General features: G+C 49.0%; 1 protein-coding gene across 1 annotated transcript in view; it reads left to right on the forward strand.

Annotated features, from left to right (window-relative positions):
• LYST (lysosomal trafficking regulator) overlaps positions 1-19,479 on the forward strand; it is a 3,942,656-nt gene that overhangs the window by 1,242,033 nt on the left and 2,681,144 nt on the right. Inside the window, exons 18-19 of the mRNA XM_069606985.1 lie at positions 1,062-1,235; positions 1,443-1,592. Of these exons, the coding sequence (XP_069463086.1) occupies positions 1,062-1,235; positions 1,443-1,592 (324 nt within the window). The remainder of the gene's footprint in view (positions 1-1,061; positions 1,236-1,442; positions 1,593-19,479) is intronic.

Consider the following 19,479-nt stretch of genomic DNA (forward strand, 5'->3'; position numbering starts at 1 on the left):
ATGTTCAACTCCCCTAAGACTGAAGTCCCCATCCAAATCGGCCATCTCTTCCTCTTTCCATCTTCTATTCTCCTCTCCTGACCATCTTTCCTACTCTGCTTGCAACCTTGGAGTTATCTTCGACCCATCTCACAACTTCTCACTCTTGATCTCCATATCTGCCACAACTGCCAGACTTAATCTCCTCGACATCAGAAAAATAAGGTATTTCCCCCCCCCCTTCAACACTGTTAAGCACCTAATCTGCGCTTTAGTACTCTTGACCGGACTACTTTGAAAGTCTCCCCTATGGCTTTCCCAACTATGCTATTTCACCTCTAGCCAAAGTCCTCAACTTTTCAGTGTACACTCTTCCAGCTTCCCTGCTTGACCTCCACCTCCCCTGCCTGTCATCAGTTGGCTAATTATGAGATGGAGGGCAAAGTATGAACTAATTCTCCTATTCATAACTATACACAGACTTGTCCCACCCTACCTATCGGCCCATCTCACTTCAGAATCTCACCCTCGCTCCCTACGATCATCCTCGGCTAAACTCCTTGGAATCTCTGTGCCCCTTGCTCTACCTCTTGTTTCTGCACTCCTCACTCCCTTACTATGGAATAATGCCCCTCCACACTACTCCGACTCTCACTATTTAAATCCAACCTCTTGGCTTTCCTCCTTTCTGAAGAACCACTTTGATATCATTCTACTCCACCATATCTCAATTTTTTCCTCTCCCCGTACTTCCCTACAACATTCCCAGAGCACGTATTCCTCACTGCATCATACTAAGCATAGCAATTCCTCCACTCTCCGTTCCTATATCATTCCCTACTGTCCACGTACCTGGTTCATGTTTCTACCTCAGCTGCATCATCTCTTATATGAACATCCGCTGAAAACATTGTTAAGGACACTGGTGCTCTGCTCTGTAAATCAATTACAATTTTTTTTAGCATTTTTGTGCCAGAAGCGCATTGCTTTCCCTGTAATTTCCATAATAAATATTGGTTGTGCCAGACGCATTTTAATATTATGTGTTGCAATTTTGATTTAGCAGTGACTTGTCTTTCTAGGTTGTGGATCTCAGCAGGTCTGAAGAGACTCAAGCTTTGGCATTACAAGTCATACTTTCTTCTATGAAACTTAACCAGCAACGAATGCAAGAGATGGAAAACTGTGATGGCTATTCAATAATTCGTCAGCTGTTAATTAAACCAAAGTGTATTGTGGGGTTCCACATTCTGAAGGTATAATTCATATATATTTGGCCAGTTGTTGTCCGGTTTGAGAAATATGATTTTTTTATTTATATCGCGCTCATACACAAGTGTTTCAGAGTGCGAGAAGTAAGCCTGGCTAATCTTTAATATGTCCTTTGTTACCAATGATGCACATTAAAACCATTTTCTAACTAAATGATTTCTGTGATTTAAAACTGTTTCTTATTTTTGTAGACTCTTCTTACTGGCTGCTGTGATGAACACATTCTTCGTATTACTGACAGTGGGCAGTTCATTCTACAGATAGGCACCACTGCTGTGATTCGGGATATTAAACTACTTGAAGAAATACTCTTCGAATGGAAAATATGGTCGAAAGCACAGGTGACCTTTTTGTTGTGGTTCTAGATCCTTTCTCCTGAAACATTTCACTTAATGCCAACCACAGTCTACATATGGGCATTAATATTGGAAAACTAACACTTCCTTACGTATGCCACTATATTTGTCTTTAATTGATTTTTATTAGCTTTTTTCAGAATTACAAAACAAACCCACTCCCCCTTCCCTTATTCCCCTCCCCATTTGCCCCCCCTCAACCCGTGCCTGCATTTGGATCTCTTCGTGATACAACTCTTATCTCGTTTACGTGGGCTTTAGTGTCTACATTATGTCCAAAAGTGTCCGGTTCTGGGGGCACCAATGCAGCATATAGTCTCCCCTGAGATAGTCCAATATCAATCTCCGTTCATGGCAAAATGTGTCTGTCGCCTTGTATTCCGTACATGATCCATTCCATTGCCTTTTTTCCATACTTTGCGGATCCATTCGGCATTCGTAGGAGGCGCTTTCCATTTCCACTTCCTTGCTACTATCACCCAAGCCACTATCAACAAGATCATAAACGCTTTGCTTTGGGGTTTTGTTGGGATCTGGAATTCCAGAAGAGGCCACACATCCATTCTTTCTGGGGGTAGGTTTATTTTATGTACGGTCAGGGGCTTCACCCTGTAGGATCCCAGATAGATTTGATACTAGTTGTTTGACCCCCCGTGTGAGTTGTCATACATTTTTGAAAGGAGTCCAGCCTCTTTGCCCTGCTTTTCTAATGTCCGGTTGTTCCAACCAGTGTCTTAGTTGGTAATATTCCATCCTATCTTTTTGGGAAATTTCTAGCTGTTGTTTACATTCCTCAAATGTTCTGACCTCACCCTCCTCCATCATATTTCCCACCTTTTTGCACCCCACTTCATGCCATTTTGCAAAGGAACCCTGGTACATTCCTGGGGAAAACTGCTGATTCCCAAGTATTGGGGTAACTGGGGATGGGATTGTGGACAATTGCCCCTGTCTAATGGGGCGGTCCCATATTTTGCATACCACCCAGATAATGTGACTCATACTTATATTCCTAGGCCTGTCCTGTCTACTCAACTACAGCACACCCTCCAGGGGAGTACCAACCACAACCTCGTCCATTCTAGCCCATGGTTTTGACATGTCATTTGAAAGCCATTCTCGCAGGACAACTGAGCTGCCGTTATCAAAGTTCGGGAGATCAAAGCCCACCTTCAACATAGGGGCCATCAAGGTCACCAAAGCTATTCTGGGGCATTTGTTTTGCCAAATAAATTGAGTTATATGTCTATTCAGCACTTTAAAAAACGTTAGTGGAACCTTGACTGAAGGCGCCAGAAGAGGTAGGGCTAGGTAGCGCTAGGGACCACCACCATTTTTATTGAGGCTATCCTCCCCAACCAGGAAATTTGTAATGAATTCCATCTGTTGAACTCTGCCTTGAATTTAAAGAGTAGCTCTGAGAAATTTGCCCTGTATTTGGTAGAAATAGAATTAGTTAACTTCACTCCGAGGTATGCTATTGTATCTGTTGCTATTTTAATTGGGGACACTTTCTGTAAAACATTCAGATGTTTTTTGTAAGCACAAGATTTAACAGTTCTGATTTGGCCATGTTGATTTTTAGCCCTGCTACTTTTTCCACTGTGGAGAATTCTTGCAGTAACGCTAGTATTGAGGTGTCTGGATTTGTCAGGGTCAACAACAGAACATCTGCAAAAGCTATTATTTTATGTCCCCCGCCTTCAAATCCTATCCCTTGTATTGCCCGGTTTTGCCTTATGGACATTAGTAGCGGTTCTAGATACTCGAGTATAGGAGTGGGGACAAGGGGCACCCCTGTCTTGTCCCTCAACAGATTTGCACTATTTCAGACAAGCGTGAATTAATAGAAATTCTCATCGTGGCCATTCAGCACAGTCTAACGCTTTTTCGGCATCAAGCTCTATTAGTACAGCTGGAACTTTACTACGCTCCACCTTTTCTAGTAAATGGGACACCCTTCTAGTGTTGTCCCATATGTGTCTGCCCCGAATAAACCCTGATTGGTCCGTACCCACTAGATCTGGCAGGACAGGCAATAATTGGGCCACAAGAACCCTCTGTGTATATTTTAGCGTCCAAGTTTAAGAGCTCAATGGGGCGATAGGACCCACAGAGCTTCGGGTCCTTATTGGGTTTAGGGAGTACTACGACTTTGATCACTGCCATTGAGGGGGGTCATCATACCTCTCTGGTGAGTTAGAGGCTTGCAAGCTTTGGGCTCATTTAGTGCATAACATTTGGTAGAAATAAGCTGGATAACCATCTGGTCCGGGAGTTTTGTTCTGCGGTAGACCCTTCATCACAGCCTCCACATCCTTGCTAGTAATTTCCTCCTCCAATCGCTCCCTATCAAAGCCTACCAATTTACACATTGAAGCCTGTCCATAATAGTGTTTTACTGTCTGTTGGTCGGGATTATCGGATTTGTACAGGGGAACCATAGAATTGCTCGAAGGAGCGCAATATCTTCTCCGTCTCAACCCATCCTGCTGTTTCAGGGCTGTAATGGTACGGTTTTCCTCTGCCCATCTCAGTTGTCTATCCAAGAGTCTGTGGGCTCTGTTCACGTTAATAACGCTGTCTGGTATACAATAAAGATCTTTTCGCCATGCCTGAGCAGAGTAATTCCAGCTGAGCTCTTTTCTTCTTTGCTAATGTTTGCAAGGTATCTCTTATCTGGGATTCAGTTTCTGGTTCCATAGCCTCCCTCATTTTCCTTTCTGGGCAAATTTAGATCCCTTACATTACATGATGTAATCCTAAGTGGTATCTCACACGTAGTGGCCGTATCAGTAGTATGTTTACCACATTCTGGAGATGCTCTGCATGCTTGAGACCCCCTTTTCTCATTCCCCCCTCCTTACCCACTATCTTGCACATATTGCCCCCCTGCCGCCTAACTTCCCAAGACTCAACTCGACCCCCCGACCCACATCCCACCCCAACCCTCCCTCGCCCAATTCCCACTCAGGGCCTGAGGTCCCAAGAACCACCCCAGATACAATCCTGGGGCCTTCGACCTTGTTCAATCCTGGTGGGGTGAACCACACCCCATAACAGATTCCAAGATCAACCCCCACCTCCCCTCCCTCCGGTCCCTCTCGTTCCTAATAGAATTATGTCCCCTCCCATCTTGCCCTATTCAGAGGTTTCTGAGCCATATGTAATTTAGCCCCACTCGACTACCCCCTGTAGAGTACCCAGCCCTTCATTTGGCCTGGGGGCCTTTCAGTATTACTTCCCTGCCTCCTCTCCTTCCCTGTCTCATAGACCATTCCCAGGATCTAATGCCCTCTCCAGGGTGAGCTGATCTAGGCATTTGTATCTGGGGAGCTTCTTCTATGTTCATTAGTGACAGCCCCTCCTCGTGTGTCGTGACTCTTTGCTGGTTCCATTCCCATGTAAACAGGAGACCAAACCAAATGTCCACTTGTAAGCAATGTTTTTGGCTATCAGAATTTTCAGCGGTTGCGTAGCCTTCTTGTAGTGTGGTTAGCACCAAGTCCTGATGGAGGGAAATCTGGGTTCCGTTGATCGTTATTCCGGGGTGGAACCTAGCCGCTCCGAGTATGTCCTCTTTCATTGTGTATGAAGGTAGGGCCACCAGGACATCTTGTGACTTTGCTCCTGGAGCCCTCCTTTTGGGTCCCACCCTGTGCACCTGGTCAATCTTCACCTCCTCTGGTTGAATCCCTGTCAAAAGGCTACCAGAGCATTGTTTCATAGTATCCCTCAGGTTCGCATCTAGGATCTCCTCACTCAGGCCATTCACTTGCACAATCAACCTGTGGGGGCAATTTTCCAAGTCCTCCACCTGTAATTCGAAGTTATGGGTGGCCCTAGCTACTTGTTCCAAAAGGTCTCTCTTTTGTTTGATTTCCTCTGTCATTTTCCGACGGACCTCTTCAGTTAGTGATTTCCTTCCTAACTTCATGCAGTGAGCTCTTACGATCTTCCTTCATTTTCACGAATTGGTCCTGAAGTGAGCTCATCATCCTTTTCTCAATACGACTGAGGCATCCTTGCAGGTCCTTCTTATTCAAGGTCATGGTATATGGGCTCGCCTCTTTGGGCCCCCCCCTGTATGTTTCCCTGTGGCTGACTCTTGCGCCTCTTCCTGATGCTGCTGCCAGCAATGTTCCAGCTGCCCCTTTAGATTTGGTCGGAGTGGCCTTGCCTTAGCCCCTGGAATCTGTAGAGTTCTCCACCATTGGATCTTTCATGGATTCACATGCTGTGAATATTTCCCGTAATCAGGCTGGGAAACCTCAGTAACTTTAATATAGTGGTTTTCCTATGGAAAAACATTGATACCTTGAGTCTTTATGTATTGACGTCTTTATGGGTGCTTTAGGCAGCACCAATGGGATGTCCAGAATATAGCCCCACCCTGCGGCTTCTCTTCAGATTTCAACCGTCTTCCAAACAGTTGGGATCACCTCGTGTTCTCTCCAGAAAATGCGCAGGTTCCAGTGGTCCTTTGAATACTTCTACGTCCTGTCATGTCATCTGTGGGTCCGAAAAAAAGTCATTATTTCGGTTGTGTGAGACCGCGGCCTCAAGAATGTGTACGAAGGGGACGGCCATGCGGACTGCTCGTACTGCTTATACCCCAATCACTCGGCTGAGAACTGTGACATCTGTCAGAGGTTCTCCCAGAAGACCCTCAGGGACCGTAACAGGAGATTGATTTGTTGGCTGAAAGAGGGGGCCTATCCAGCTTCGGAGGTTGGCTCTTCCCACAGGGGCAGGTCCTCTACTCCTTTGGCCAAGAGGTCGCCTTCGCTCCAGACGGCGCGGTCAATGGAGCCGATGCCTAAAGTGAGGCCAGGCCAGTGTCGGATTTGGGAAAAGGCTGAGAGTCTTCGGTGGCTTGACCGGTGCCGAGTAGTGTGGGTTCGGGGCCCCCCTTCTCAAGGCAAGCCTGCGCCACGGGAGGATAAGCCGAAGGACTCGGGTTCACGGCCGAACAGACCTCTGGAACCGTCTGACAAGGCCTCGGCATCAGACAAGCAGAAGTCCAGGTCTCATTCGTCGTCCTTGTCGACGAAGAAGTCTTCTTCCAAGGAGAGGCGTCACTCCTCTTCAGGCCATGAGTCATCAAAACACTGGTCCAAGTCCTTGTCCAGGCGGTTCTTCTCCGTCTTAGGATGCGTCAGTGCCGAAGACCACGCCGATGCCTGTGCTGTTATCCTCTGATCCACCGAGGACAGCCTCTTCCACAAGGGACCTTCAGTCGATGACAGCTTTAACATCTATGACCCCGTCGACGACCCAGCTGACGATGGGTCCGTCAATGACCCTTCCAGAGACGACCCAGTCAACGACCCTGCTGACGACCGCTCTGGTGACGGTGGAAAGGCAGAAGTAGACTGCGACGCAGGTCCCTGCTGGAGGTCCATCGACTTCCAAAGATACAGCGTGGCAGTCTGGGACAGGATTTACGTCCATACTTCCAATGGCTCTTCTCCAACATGAGCCGACCTTGGTTATTGAGTTCTCGGATCCGGAGGAGGAAGAGCAGCCGTTTCTCGATCCCTCGGTTTTGGGACTGCAGCCTTCTCTTCCGTCCATGTCAGGATTTCTGGGGGCTGTCCCGCCTCAGTATCCTCTTGTCAATCTGCACTCGTTACTCTCGATGCAAGTGCTTACTACATTGCAATCTCTCCTGGGGCAATTGGATGCCAGGCTCCCTGTGCCTCAGGCTCCGACTGTTCCGTTGATGCAGGACCCACCTACCATTCCTCATCAGAAGGATGTCTCAGGAAGCCCCTTGTGGTCGAGGATCTCATCCCAGAAGGTCTTCCCCGGTTTGGCCTCCTCTGCCATCTTCCAGGGTGTTCAGTTCTCCTCGCAGGGATCGTGAGGAAGGGGAACTAGTGGAATCTGAGTAGGACAATGTTCCACAGGACACTCTCTCGACGGTCTCATCTTAGCCCAGACGGGCGGACACCTGGGATACTGACCCAGCTCTGGATGCTCAGAGTAGTCTGGCCCAGCTATCTCCGCCGGATAATATTAGAGAGTTTCATGCCAGGATGTCTAAAGCCTGTCACGCGTTTGGCCTCATCCCAAAGGAGGAGAAGGACTGCTTTTTGTTTGAGGATATGGGGAAGAGGAGAAAGGCGGTTTTCTCGATCCCTATATTGGACCATGTGTGGCAGGTGGGGCTTCAGACAATGAGGGACCCGTTCACGGAGCCTGCGGTCAAAGGCCGCTTGGAAAAGAAGTTCAATGCACCGGAGTCCACTCCGAAGGGCCTGATGTCACAGCCTACTCCGGAGTTAGTGGTTTCGGCGGCAGCAAGTCAAAAGGCTCCTACCCAGCACAAGTGTGCGACAACCCCTGAAAATGATGGCAGTAAGCTGGCCCCTTTAGGAAAGAAGTTCCTCAATGTGGGTGCTACTGCGGTTAAGGCTGCCAACTCGTTGGTTATCATGGCGCGGTACGACCGCAAGATGTGGCACAGGTTGGCGCCTCTGTTGGACCACCTGCCAGAGCAACAGTGGAAGGAGGCTATGCTTTTGGTTCATGAGGAGGAAGCGTTGAATCATAGTATTAATATTGCGGTCGACCTGGCAGAGATTGGGTTTAAGAATATTAATAATGGCGTGGTTCTGCGGTGTCAGGCCTGGCTTCGCTGCACTGATTTCTAGCCAGAGGTTTAGCATAAAGTGGTGGACAAGCCTTGCGAGGGGGAACATCTTTTCAGGGAGAAGATTGACGACGCATTGAAGAACATGAAGGCATACTCTGATACTGCGAGGTCCCTGACTGTCCTGCAGGGCAGATGTTCTTTTCGCCCCTTTCGCTGGGTTTCGGGAAATGCAAGGTTTGTAGGTTCTCGTGACAAGGGGTACGGTCGATCTACCTACTTCTTCCAGGGCTTCCGACGTTCCTTCGAGTCCAGACAGCGATGCAAGGAATATCAAGGACCATGATAGAAGGGGTTCCACCTCCTCTCAAAGAGGCTGTCAGTCCAAGCCTCAACAATGACTGTCACAAGGGCAGTCGATTGGGGGCGAAAGGGTGGCACAGATGGGTGCTGGAAGCAGTCCAATACAGCCACTCGGAGTTCAGGCGTCCGCAACTCCCTATTCCTCCGGTGAAAAAAGCTCAGCCGCACCTTCCGGTTCTGCGTCGGGAGGATCGTCTCATGCTGCAAAAATGAGCCAATCGAGAGGATCCCGGCATCGGAAAAAGGAACAGGAACCTACTCCAGGTTCTTTGTCATCAAAAAGCCGAACGGAACATGGTGCCCCATTCTGGACCTGTGACTGCTCAACAAGAATATAAAGCGACAAAAATTCAGGATGCTAACGTTGCAAGACATCATACGAACTGTTCAGCCAGGGGAATTTCTGGCATTGTTGGTTCTCGAGGATGCAGATTTTCACATCCCCATGCACCGCAGACATCAGAAATTGCGGTGCATGGCGACAGCATTACCAGTTTTGGGTTCTCCTCTTTTAGCCTGAAGTCAGCCCTAGGACTTTCACCAAGTGCCTGGCTCTGGTGGCGGCTTACCTCCACAGAAACGGACACCATGTTTATCTGTACCTGGATGACTGGTTAGTCAGGGGATCAACTTGTTAGCGGACCTCGGAGTCTCTCAGAGCAGCTATGCCCCTTTTGCAGCGACTGGGCTTCGCAGTCAACTTTGGCAAATCTTGTCTGACTCCCTCAAGGAATTTGGTTTTTCTGTGGGCTCATTTTTAGACGTTGCTCAATCAGGTCAAGCCGTCAAAGGTAAGGATAGAGAAGCTGTTGTCCTGGCGGGATCAATTTTATCGGGAACTTCAGTCACAGTTCGCTTGTGCATGTCTCTTCTCTGCACCATGACATCCTGGATCCTACTCATTCCGAATTGTCTGTTAATGCGGCTGGTGCACGTGTTTCTAGCTTCAATGTTGTCGCAGATCCAAGGCTCCTGGTCTGACAGGGTGCTCATCTCCCGGTCACTGGCAAATGCCCCGCGGTGGTGGACTCCCTCTCGTAAGGGGCATGCCCCTGGTGGAACCAGATTTTTGGAAGACAATCGTTACCAATGCCTCCCAGATCGGATGGGGTGCTCACCTGAACCAGTTCTTTCTTTGCATATCAATATTCTGGAATTGAGGGAAGTTCACTGGGCACTCGCATCTTTTCTTTCCCTCAATCAAAACTCGATGGTACGGATTCTCACCGAAAACACCACAACTATGTTCTATCTACACAGACAGGGGGAAACGCATTCACAGCCCCTACCCCAGGAGGCTCAGGCAATCTGACACTGGGCCATAGCACACAGGGTTCAGCTCCTGGCTTTCTACCTACCAGGGATTCAAAATATTCAGGCAGATGCTCTCAGAAGGGAGTCTGCTCAGATGCACGAATGGGGCTTAAGGATGACCAGGTGGTGAAGATATTTGGAAAATGGGGGACTCCCCCTCTGGACATGTTCGCCAGCCCCGAGAACAAACAATGCCATCTCTTCACCAGCATGGTGTCTCATCTGGACTCCAGTGGGGACGCATTCTCGTTCCCGTGGACAGGCCTGTTCGCCTACGCTTTTCTTAGCAAGGATCCATGCAGGATCATCCTGGTGGCCCTGTTCTGGCCCAGAAAAACCTGGTTCTCAGACCTTCTTCACCTAGCAAGGGATGCCCCTCTTCACCTGGGTTTTAAAGAACAAGAGGATGGTGTGGCCTCACAACCCAGGCTCCCTCAACCTAGCAGCATGGCTCCTGACCACTCCGAATTTGGAAGTCTGAAGATTCCTCAGGAATGTTGCTGCATCTTGGCTGCAGCAAGGGCGCCATCTACCAACGGGTCATACACCCGTAAGTGGAAAAGTTTCTGTACCTGGTGTTCTCAGCAGCTGGGCTTGCAGCCGTTGTGGGTTTCACCTCCACAACTCCTTACCTTCTGCTGTTGGCAAAGGAGGGTCTGACGTCATCTATCAAGGTCCACTTGGCAGCCATCTCAAGGTACATGCGGCGGCACAACTCTACGCATCTGTTCAGTGACGGGTTGATTAAACATTTCCTCAAGGGCCTTTTCAAGACTTTTCCCCCAAAGAAAAAGTTTTCTCCGGTCTGGAGTCTCAACTTGGTGCTCGCGGCCCTCATGAAACCACTGTTTGAGCCTATGTCAATGGCTGCCATAACATTTCTCACATGGAAGGTCATTTTTCTGGTGGTTATTATATCTTCCAGGATGGTTTCGGAACAGCAGGACAGCAGGCTCTGGTCATTGACCCTCCATAATTGTGTTTCATGAAGGACAAGGTTTGCCTTTTTACGAATCACCACTTTATTCCTAAGATTCCATCAGACTTTAACAAGAACACTACAATAACCTTACCAACATTTTTTCCTAAGGCTTCCACTCCAGCAGAGAAAGCATTGCATTCCATAGATGTCAAGAGGGTTTTGAAGTTCTATCTGGACCGGACTAAGTCGTTCAGGACATTTAAGCAACTCTTTGCGGCTTTCGGCCCCTCCACCAAGGGGAAACCGATTTCGAAGCCAGGCATTTCACGATGGGTGTCATCTACGATATCATTCTGCCAGAAAAAAACAAGCCTTTACAGTCGACTCCCACGGCTCACTCTACCGCTCAGTGACATTTGCCAGGCAGCGACGTGGGCAGTACCACACACTCACAAGAGACTATTGCCTGAATCAACATGCTGAGGACGTGCAAGTTGTGCGTGCTGTCCTTCAATGGCTGCTCCAATAATGTAATCCCTGCCGCTTCCGGGGTTTGAGTTCTGCTCGTTTTTCGTTCTCGTTTAACTGAAAGTCATATCTTTCTGTTGTTTATATTGCCTCTCGTATGCGTCCTGTTTGCCTGTTATGCACCACCGCGTCCTCTTACTGTTACGTAGCCTTTCACAGCATGTGAATCCATGAAAGATCCAATGCTGGAGAAGGGAGTAGTTTCTTACCTGTAACTCCATTTCTCCAGCATTGGTATCTTTCATGGCTTCACATGCGCCCTCTATCCTCCCCCTTTCAGGCAAACATCCTCTTAAGGTATCCTCATTGTTTGGACATCCCATTGGTGCTGCCTAAAGCACCCATAAAGACGTTGATAGGACACTCAAGGTGTTGAAGTTTTTCCATAGGAAAACCACTATATTAAAGTTAACAAGGTTTCCCAGCCTGACGATGGGAAATATTCACAGCATGTGAATCCTTGAAAGATGCCAACGCTGGAGAAATGGAGTTACAGGTAAGAAACGACTGCCTTCTTCCCAGTGCCCTCTTTCGAGTTGAAATGCACCTTACGGTGTTAGATCCACGGGCCTTGAAAGAGCCCCCACTACTGGGTCTAGTTCCTTCAGGTGGCTGGTGCCGTTATGTTTCAGCACCCCAGGGCAGACAGACTGGAAGGGAGGACACTCCTGCTGCAGACGCGTTTCTCAGTCCCTTCCCAGGTCACTACAATGATCTAATCCAGCACTTGGAGACTTGGTGGTTATACACTAGGCCGCCACAGGGAATGATCATGTCAGTCAGCAACTTAATGAGGGACTGGCTGTGGGGAGGGGGGTCCTCCAGATCCTTTAGCCGCTGTTGAGGTGTTTCTTCAGTATCTCCCTGGTGTGACCCGTCCTGTCTGCTCTTCTCCCCCCCCCCTCCTGCATGTCCACTCTGTGGTCCTTTCCTTTTCAAGGGGAGGGGAGGGGGGTTGTGGAGGGGGCTTTCCAACCACACGATATCATGGACTTTCTGTATTTAATGGCTGGGGGATGGTCGCGCTCCTCCCCACACTCCCCCCTTACTCACTGCTTCACCCACTCGGGTGGGGTGGAGGGAGATGGGATGGTCAGCTCTCCACTTCTTGGGGAGGGCAGTAGCGTTGCTGCTGTTACTTGGTGCACTGTCAGTCCGTCTCTGATCCTGTAGACACCCGCTCTGCCGTTAGTCTCCTGGGCCACGGCCCACTCCTTCCCGTCTTCCTGGTACGCCAGCTGCTCAATCTGCCACTCCAATCCCCCCTTCCGGCCTCTGCCCTTCCCCCCCTCGGCTTACAGGCGCAGTTTCCACGTCCTTCGGAAGCCGCTCTCCATAGCTTGGAGGGAGTCCCCGTTCAGCAGCACTTCTCTGCCCTGGGTCGCCTCGTCCTTCTTTCTTGAAAAGGAGGGGGTTGGGGGCAGCTCTTGCTGGATAGCGGGAAAAGCTACAAGACTGTTATGCTGAAGATGTCAGTCTGTAGGCCTGCTACTGAGGGCCCGGACGTAGGAGTGAGAAGCACGTCCTCGCATGTCGGCGGCCATCTTGGAATCACCACGATATTTTATTTCTGATGCTTGTTAATCTGCTTAGAATCACATGCTGTGCATATGGTCCGACATCCAGTGGTAACCACAGAGTATTGCATTTTGTCTTTCAGGGACCGAAAGGGGACGTCGGCAAATGCGTGTCTGTAACACTATCCCTATCGTGACGTGTAGTGTACTCAAAATCCCTCACGCGCCGAGGTCCCTCAGATTGTTTTTTTCCACCCAGATAACTGGTCGCCCTATTGCGCAGCTCTTCATAAGAGACATTGTTTATATTTGTTTATCGACTTTGTCGGTTATTTCCCCTAAAGTCACTTCGATAGTGCTTCAAATACTACGACGAAGACTGCGGGGACTTTCGAGGGGGGTGGACCTCGACGCCTAAGATCCGGCGCCAAAGCCATCCACGTGGTCGGGCCCTCTGGCCGGCATATACAGTGGGGTCGGGGTGGTCATATCTTTCGCTATGTCTCTCCTCTTTCCCCCTCTTTACACGCTAGGTCTGGTCATCATTTTCATTACCTTTCACTATGGAAAGGACACCATTTAGGTTTTGCCCCTCTTGCAGGGTCAGATACCCGTGGAAGGATAATTGTCTACCCCTTGACCACGACGAAGCGTGGTGCGCGGCTTGTAGACTCCTTCGACCTAAAACACTTAATGAGCGCTGCATTAAGCAGTGGGCCATCTACAGCATTGTGCAGGCTGGATCTTCTTCCCCCACCGCCGCACCCGCCGAAAGTGACGTGGGCACTAGTGATCAAGCGTCCGTATCGGATGCTATAGACCTTATGATGGACACTTCTCGGTCTGCCACGCCCGTCTCCGACCCCTCTAGGCCTGACGCGAGTCACGCTACGGGGACAACACCCGGTGACAGGGGCGTACAATAAATCAACACTAAGCACACAACCCCATCCCCGGTTTCGACGGTTCCATCGAAACGGGTGAAAGCACCAACAGGACAGCCGAAGATTTCGATGCAATCCTCTGATCTTGGAGATCAACATCCTTCCCCGTATCCGCAGCAGCGTCTTGCGACTGGGCCTTTGAAAAATAAGGGCGCTACCTCAAAATCACATTTGGCCAGCGAAGCGTGCTCAGCTGCCCCTCTGATGCCCCCAAAGGCCCTGGTAGGGCAAACATCTACTGCTAGGCCTCCTAGTCATACAGCACGCCCCGATTCGCCGGTCATCGCCGAAAGCATCACGAGGATTACTTCGGCAGTGGGGCTGATGCCTAGAGAGTCGACGAAATGCAAGGAGCGTGCCGCAGACACGTCTAAAGACGCACCACAGCACCCCGATGGTCGCGAAGACTACGAAGACAGTCAGGAGCCTTTGTCTAGCACTATTAGTAGCAAATTTCAGCGCCAAAGTGAAAAAATGAAGATTTTCCACCTTTTGCCCCTTCTGGTTCGTCTAAATGGACTAGGGATAAATTTGAAGGGTGCATGGACCGCTTGCAAAGGATTGTCTCACTTTCAGAGAACCCTACCCCCAAGAGACCTCGGGAGGACCCTCTCTCTGTGTCAACTTTGAGATTTCCTGGAAATTTAGAAACTTCTCAGGAACCTTTCACTTCTACCCACCCTGAAGAGGAAATTCAGATGGACACATATGAAGACATCTATGATGAGGAGGAAGATACTACCTCTATACAGGACTACACTGCAGATGACCAGGCGGATGCCACAGACAACTAGGAGGACACTCATCAGGTTGCGGCGGAGCCATGGGCGCGTCCTACTCACGATCAGGACACAGATGTCCTATGTGTGGACTCTCCTCCCTCCACCCCAGCCAGCCAGGCTTCACCAGATCAGGAGGCTTTTTATGTCATCTTAAGGAAGGCAGACAATCATTTTCAGATCGCCACCCAAGAGGCCATACCTGAACAAGATTTCCTGGCGGACATTCTTAAAGAAAAACCTCCCTCCAGTCAAGCCATTCCTCTCCTAAATTCTATTAAAAGGAGATTGGCTCCTTCTCTGGTCACACCATCCCAGAACAGGGCAGTAAATCCAAGGGTTGAGAAATTATTTCGGCCATCGCCTACTGACCCTCAATATATTAAGAGTCATGCCACCCTAGATTCCCTAGTGGTTACCACCACCCGGAAACGGGCGGGAGTACCCCTTGCTACAGGAGAGGCACCTCCCGATAAGGAGTCGAAAATATTGTATGCCTTGGGTAAGCGTATTACCACAGCAGCTGCTTTTACCACGCGCATAGCAAACACTACTTTGCTTGCCAGTTATGCTGATGCACAATGAAACCTTTTACAAGATGGTCTCCAGTAGGTACCTGAGCCCACAAGAATTAAATTACTCGCCATCGTGGCCGAGGAAAGGCAGGTCAACCTAAATGTATTAAAAAACACTCTGGATACTGCAGAAACGGCAGGGAGATCCCTAGCTCAGGGCACTCTGCTTAAATGGCACACTTGGCTCAGAAACTCAGGCTTCAAGCCGGAGACCCAAGCGGCTCTTATTAACAAACCTATCGAGGAGTCGAATCTTTGGTAAAGCAGTCGACGATGCTCTGGAGACTGCCAAAAAAGAGCACGAAACTCTTAAGTCTCTGCAGCAGATCACACAAACTCTCCCCCCAGAGGGGAAGCGGTTCCCGCCAGTCCTTTCCAATCCTGTTCCACTCAGGACTTCTACAACACGGGTAACAACTGGAACAAGCATACAGCACCCCCGCCAGCTATCCACCTAGGGGCCACAGGCGCGGGAAAAGCAGAGGAAGAGGCCCCAACTCCAGGGGAGCCACAGCTTCTGGTCAGAAATGACCTACGGATCCAGGTCCCCTCCCATGAATTCGCCCAACCCCCAAAATTCAGACCGCCCAGAGCACGACCCCTGATGCCAGACCATCGGCGAATCCTAATACAAGAAGTAGAGGCACTTCTGGGAAAGGACGCCATAGAAGCCGTCCCGATTCTTCAGGTAAACAAGGGTATTTATTCAGTGTACTTCCTTGTACCCAAAAAGGACCTCACCATGAGCCCTGTGTTAGACTTGCGCCCAACGAACAAATTTGTCAGACCTCAAATGTTTCGTATGGTAACCTTACAGGAAGTAATCCCACTGTTGAAACAGGGGCATTATATGGCAACATTGGACATGAAAGATGCATACTTCCATATTTCAATGCTGCCAGCGCACAGAAAATATCTATGGTTCATGATAGAGGACAGGCACTATCAATTCAAAGTACTCCCCTTCGGCATTGCCTCAGCGCCAAGGGTGTTTACAAAGGTCCTGGCAGTGGCAGCAACACCTGCACAGACTATCCGTCCCGGTATACTCTTACCTCGACGACTCACTCATAACAGGGGACTCTTACGAAACATGCCTAGGGAATACTCAGAAGACAATAGACCTCCTGTTCAGTCTGGGATTCCAATAATGAAAAGAAATCCAGCTTAGATCCCAGCCAAGTCGAGCAATTTCTAGGGGCTCCGATTCGGCCAAAGGACGGTCTCGTCTTCCCTTCAGAGAGGGTTCAGAACATGCTTTCTCAGATCCCTCTATATGTAGCCAGTCGGGAAGTGACAGTCGCAAGGCCATGCGCTTGCTAGGTATGATGGCGTCATGCCTTTACTTAGTTCCCCACGCGCGGCTGCGTCCCATGCAAGAGTGGCTCAACAGCCAGTGGTGTCAGGCCAGCGGACAATGGGCAGATCTGGTAGTTGTCTCGTCAGCCCTCGTTCTCTCTCTGCAGTGGTGGTCGAGGGAAAACCTCTTGAAGGGGAATACCTTCACCACCCCCCCTGTAGAAGCCACTCTCACGATTGACTCATCTCTCACAGGGTGGGGGGGGGGCTCACCTGCTTCAGCAGACAGCGCAAGGAGTGTGGTCCCCTCAAGTAGCATCCAACCATATAAATCTGTTAGAGCTATTAGCAGTAGCCAAAGCACTGAAGGCCTTTCAGATTCTGCTACAAGGGAAACAGTTCTGGTCCTGACAGACAGCACCACAGCCATGTAATACCTAAACAAACAGGGGGGCACACACTCTCCAGGGCTATCCAAGCTGTCCCAGAATATTTGGATGTGGGCTCTCAAACACCAATTGTTCCTGCTGTCCCAACACGTTCCGGGAGAACTCTATCTTCTAGCGGACGTGCTCAGCAGAGATTTCCCACTGCCCTTAGAATGCAAATGCGTCTACACGAAGACATGGTCTTCAACGTCTTTGCAGAATGGGGCTTCCCAGAGATCGACTTGTTCGCTACTCACGAGAACGCCCAATGCCAAGATTACACCTCCAGGTATCCCCAGAACCGCTCCAAGGGGAACGGACTCTGGATAGCATGGTCAGGGAAATTTGTTTACGCTCCACCTACCCCCCACCCCCGACTACCCTACTCCCCTACTCAACAAAATAGTGCACAAGCTGCACCAGGAACCAGTCACCATTATATTGGTGGCCCCCATGAGGGCACTCCAACCCTGGTTCGCTCATCTAATGGAAATGTCCCTCCCCCCCTGTGAGACTACCCTGCCCGGCACCTTCAGCTCCCTCAGAGATGCATGGACATTCTCAGGGAAGCTTGAAAACCTAACACTTGTTATTGCTATTCCAGTAAATGGAAACACTTTGTCATCTGGTGTAATATGAAGGGTGTCAATCCCAGTTCCTCTTAACCCCACAACAGTGTACCATGGGACAGGTATGTGGTTTCTGTTTGTGAAATGTCAGGTTGAGTATCAGGGATTTGCATTGCCAATACCACTCTGATAGGTTGCAATTTACCCTTATTGTGACTCCGCTTTTGGACCACAATGTTTTACACAACTGTTAACCTTTCTGGTTTGAAAAGTGCCTCTTTTTCTTAGCGGTTTTTACATTTATTTGGTTCAAAATCCATTGTTTAATGCTGGCAATAGCCTGTCTGGATGGATGGAAAACGATTGTTGCAGGACAATGTATTGACACTAAAATGCATCCTACCCTCTGTGTAGGCATGGGAGTGTCATAGTATATGAACGTTATGATTAGCTATGAAGTTCTGTTGGAAAATTTACTCTGACCTGTTTCCTTCAGAATGTCTATGTTCACATTAATATTCAGGATTTGAATAGCCCAATTAAGATGCAGAATGTTGAACTATCTGAGGGATAATCACATTGATATAACCTTTATTCAAGAAACACACCTATACATAGAGGAAACAAACACATTAAGTAGAGGCTGGGAGGACAGGTGTTTGACTCACCAAACTATCGGAAAAAGATGTTTCGATCCTGATGTGCAAGAGGGTGCCATTTGTGGAACTGATAAAGGCTGATAATTAGAGCAAATACATAATGGTACACAGAACCATATATCACCATATAGAATTCATTAATATGTATGGCCCCATGAATATAATCCAGCTGTATTGATTCATGTGTTCAGCTCCCTGGTTACATACATGGGGTTTATTTTCTATTTTTTGTTGACTGCCACCCCGTTTTTTGAGCTGGTCTGCATCTATGGTGTGGTCCTTTTTGTTTTTGGCCACCCTACACCTTGCAATTGGCTGAAACATGAGGTGTCTATTTGCCTCTTTTCCTTGCAGCAATTTCCCCTTGCCTTCATGATTACTGCAAATGCATCCTGCAGGCAGACCACTGGAAAAGTAGATTTAGGGGCTGTTTAATGCTCGTTGAGTAGTTTTACATTGATTTCAATCCGTTTTTGGCCTGTTGTAGGTGCCTTTGTGGAGGGCATTGTTGTTTGTGCAATAGTTTTCTGCCTAGGTTGTGGTCTTCAGGGGGGGGTTATTTTGTGTTTTTTGTTGACTCCAACCCCATTTTCTCTGCTGGTCTGCATCTATGCTGTGCAGGCTGTGGGGTGCCTTTGTTTGTTTCTGTCTTTCTTACTTGTCCCAACCTATCCCTTGCAATTGGCTGAAACAGTCAGGTGTCTCTTTGCCATTTAGAGCAAAATGTGAAGTTTAGCCATGCGTCACCTTTAGATAGAACTGTGACGATCACCATTGTGTCACACCTAGATAGAATTTTGAAGTTTAGCGTTGCGTCAGACTTGGGTAGCAAGCTGTCAATGCACTTACCACTCCGCTTCTACTTCCTCAAACACACCAACCAAACACCAAACACACCCCGACTGGGTTAGCCAACCTATACCCAAACACACACACACACAACACAAGTAACGCACACTTGCAACAAACAAATCCAGACACTGGGCCTTACAAGTACAGACACAACAAGCCAGTGCACACAACCTTAAACGCGAGTGGTTTAGATTCAGGCTGCCCGCACCGCAATTGTGTGGTGATTACTCTTTGGGTTGTGCGGAGTTCAGCGCCGCAGAAACCCAGGTGTTGGATGGGCGACAAGGGTCTCACTCTGTGATGCAGGTAGGTATTGCGCCATTTTAGGTCTGCTCAGGATTTGTTGGTATGCCGGGTGTTGCTGGTCTCGGGCGCTTGTGATGTCGTGACAAATCAGTTTAGTGTTGCAGGTACAGGGTCTGTTTCGATTGTCGCAGGCTCCGTGCAATGAGGAGGAGTCAGGTTGAGATGGGGATGCTGCACATCAGTGTTATTCCGCAACCCCAGTGGGACGTGGGCCCGATA

The sequence above is a fragment of the Ambystoma mexicanum genome, chromosome 4p (genome assembly GCF_040938575.1).
Source record: "Ambystoma mexicanum isolate Mex_15411 chromosome 4p, UKY_AmexF1_1, whole genome shotgun sequence".
Classification (NCBI taxonomy): Eukaryota; Metazoa; Chordata; class Amphibia; order Caudata; family Ambystomatidae; genus Ambystoma; species Ambystoma mexicanum.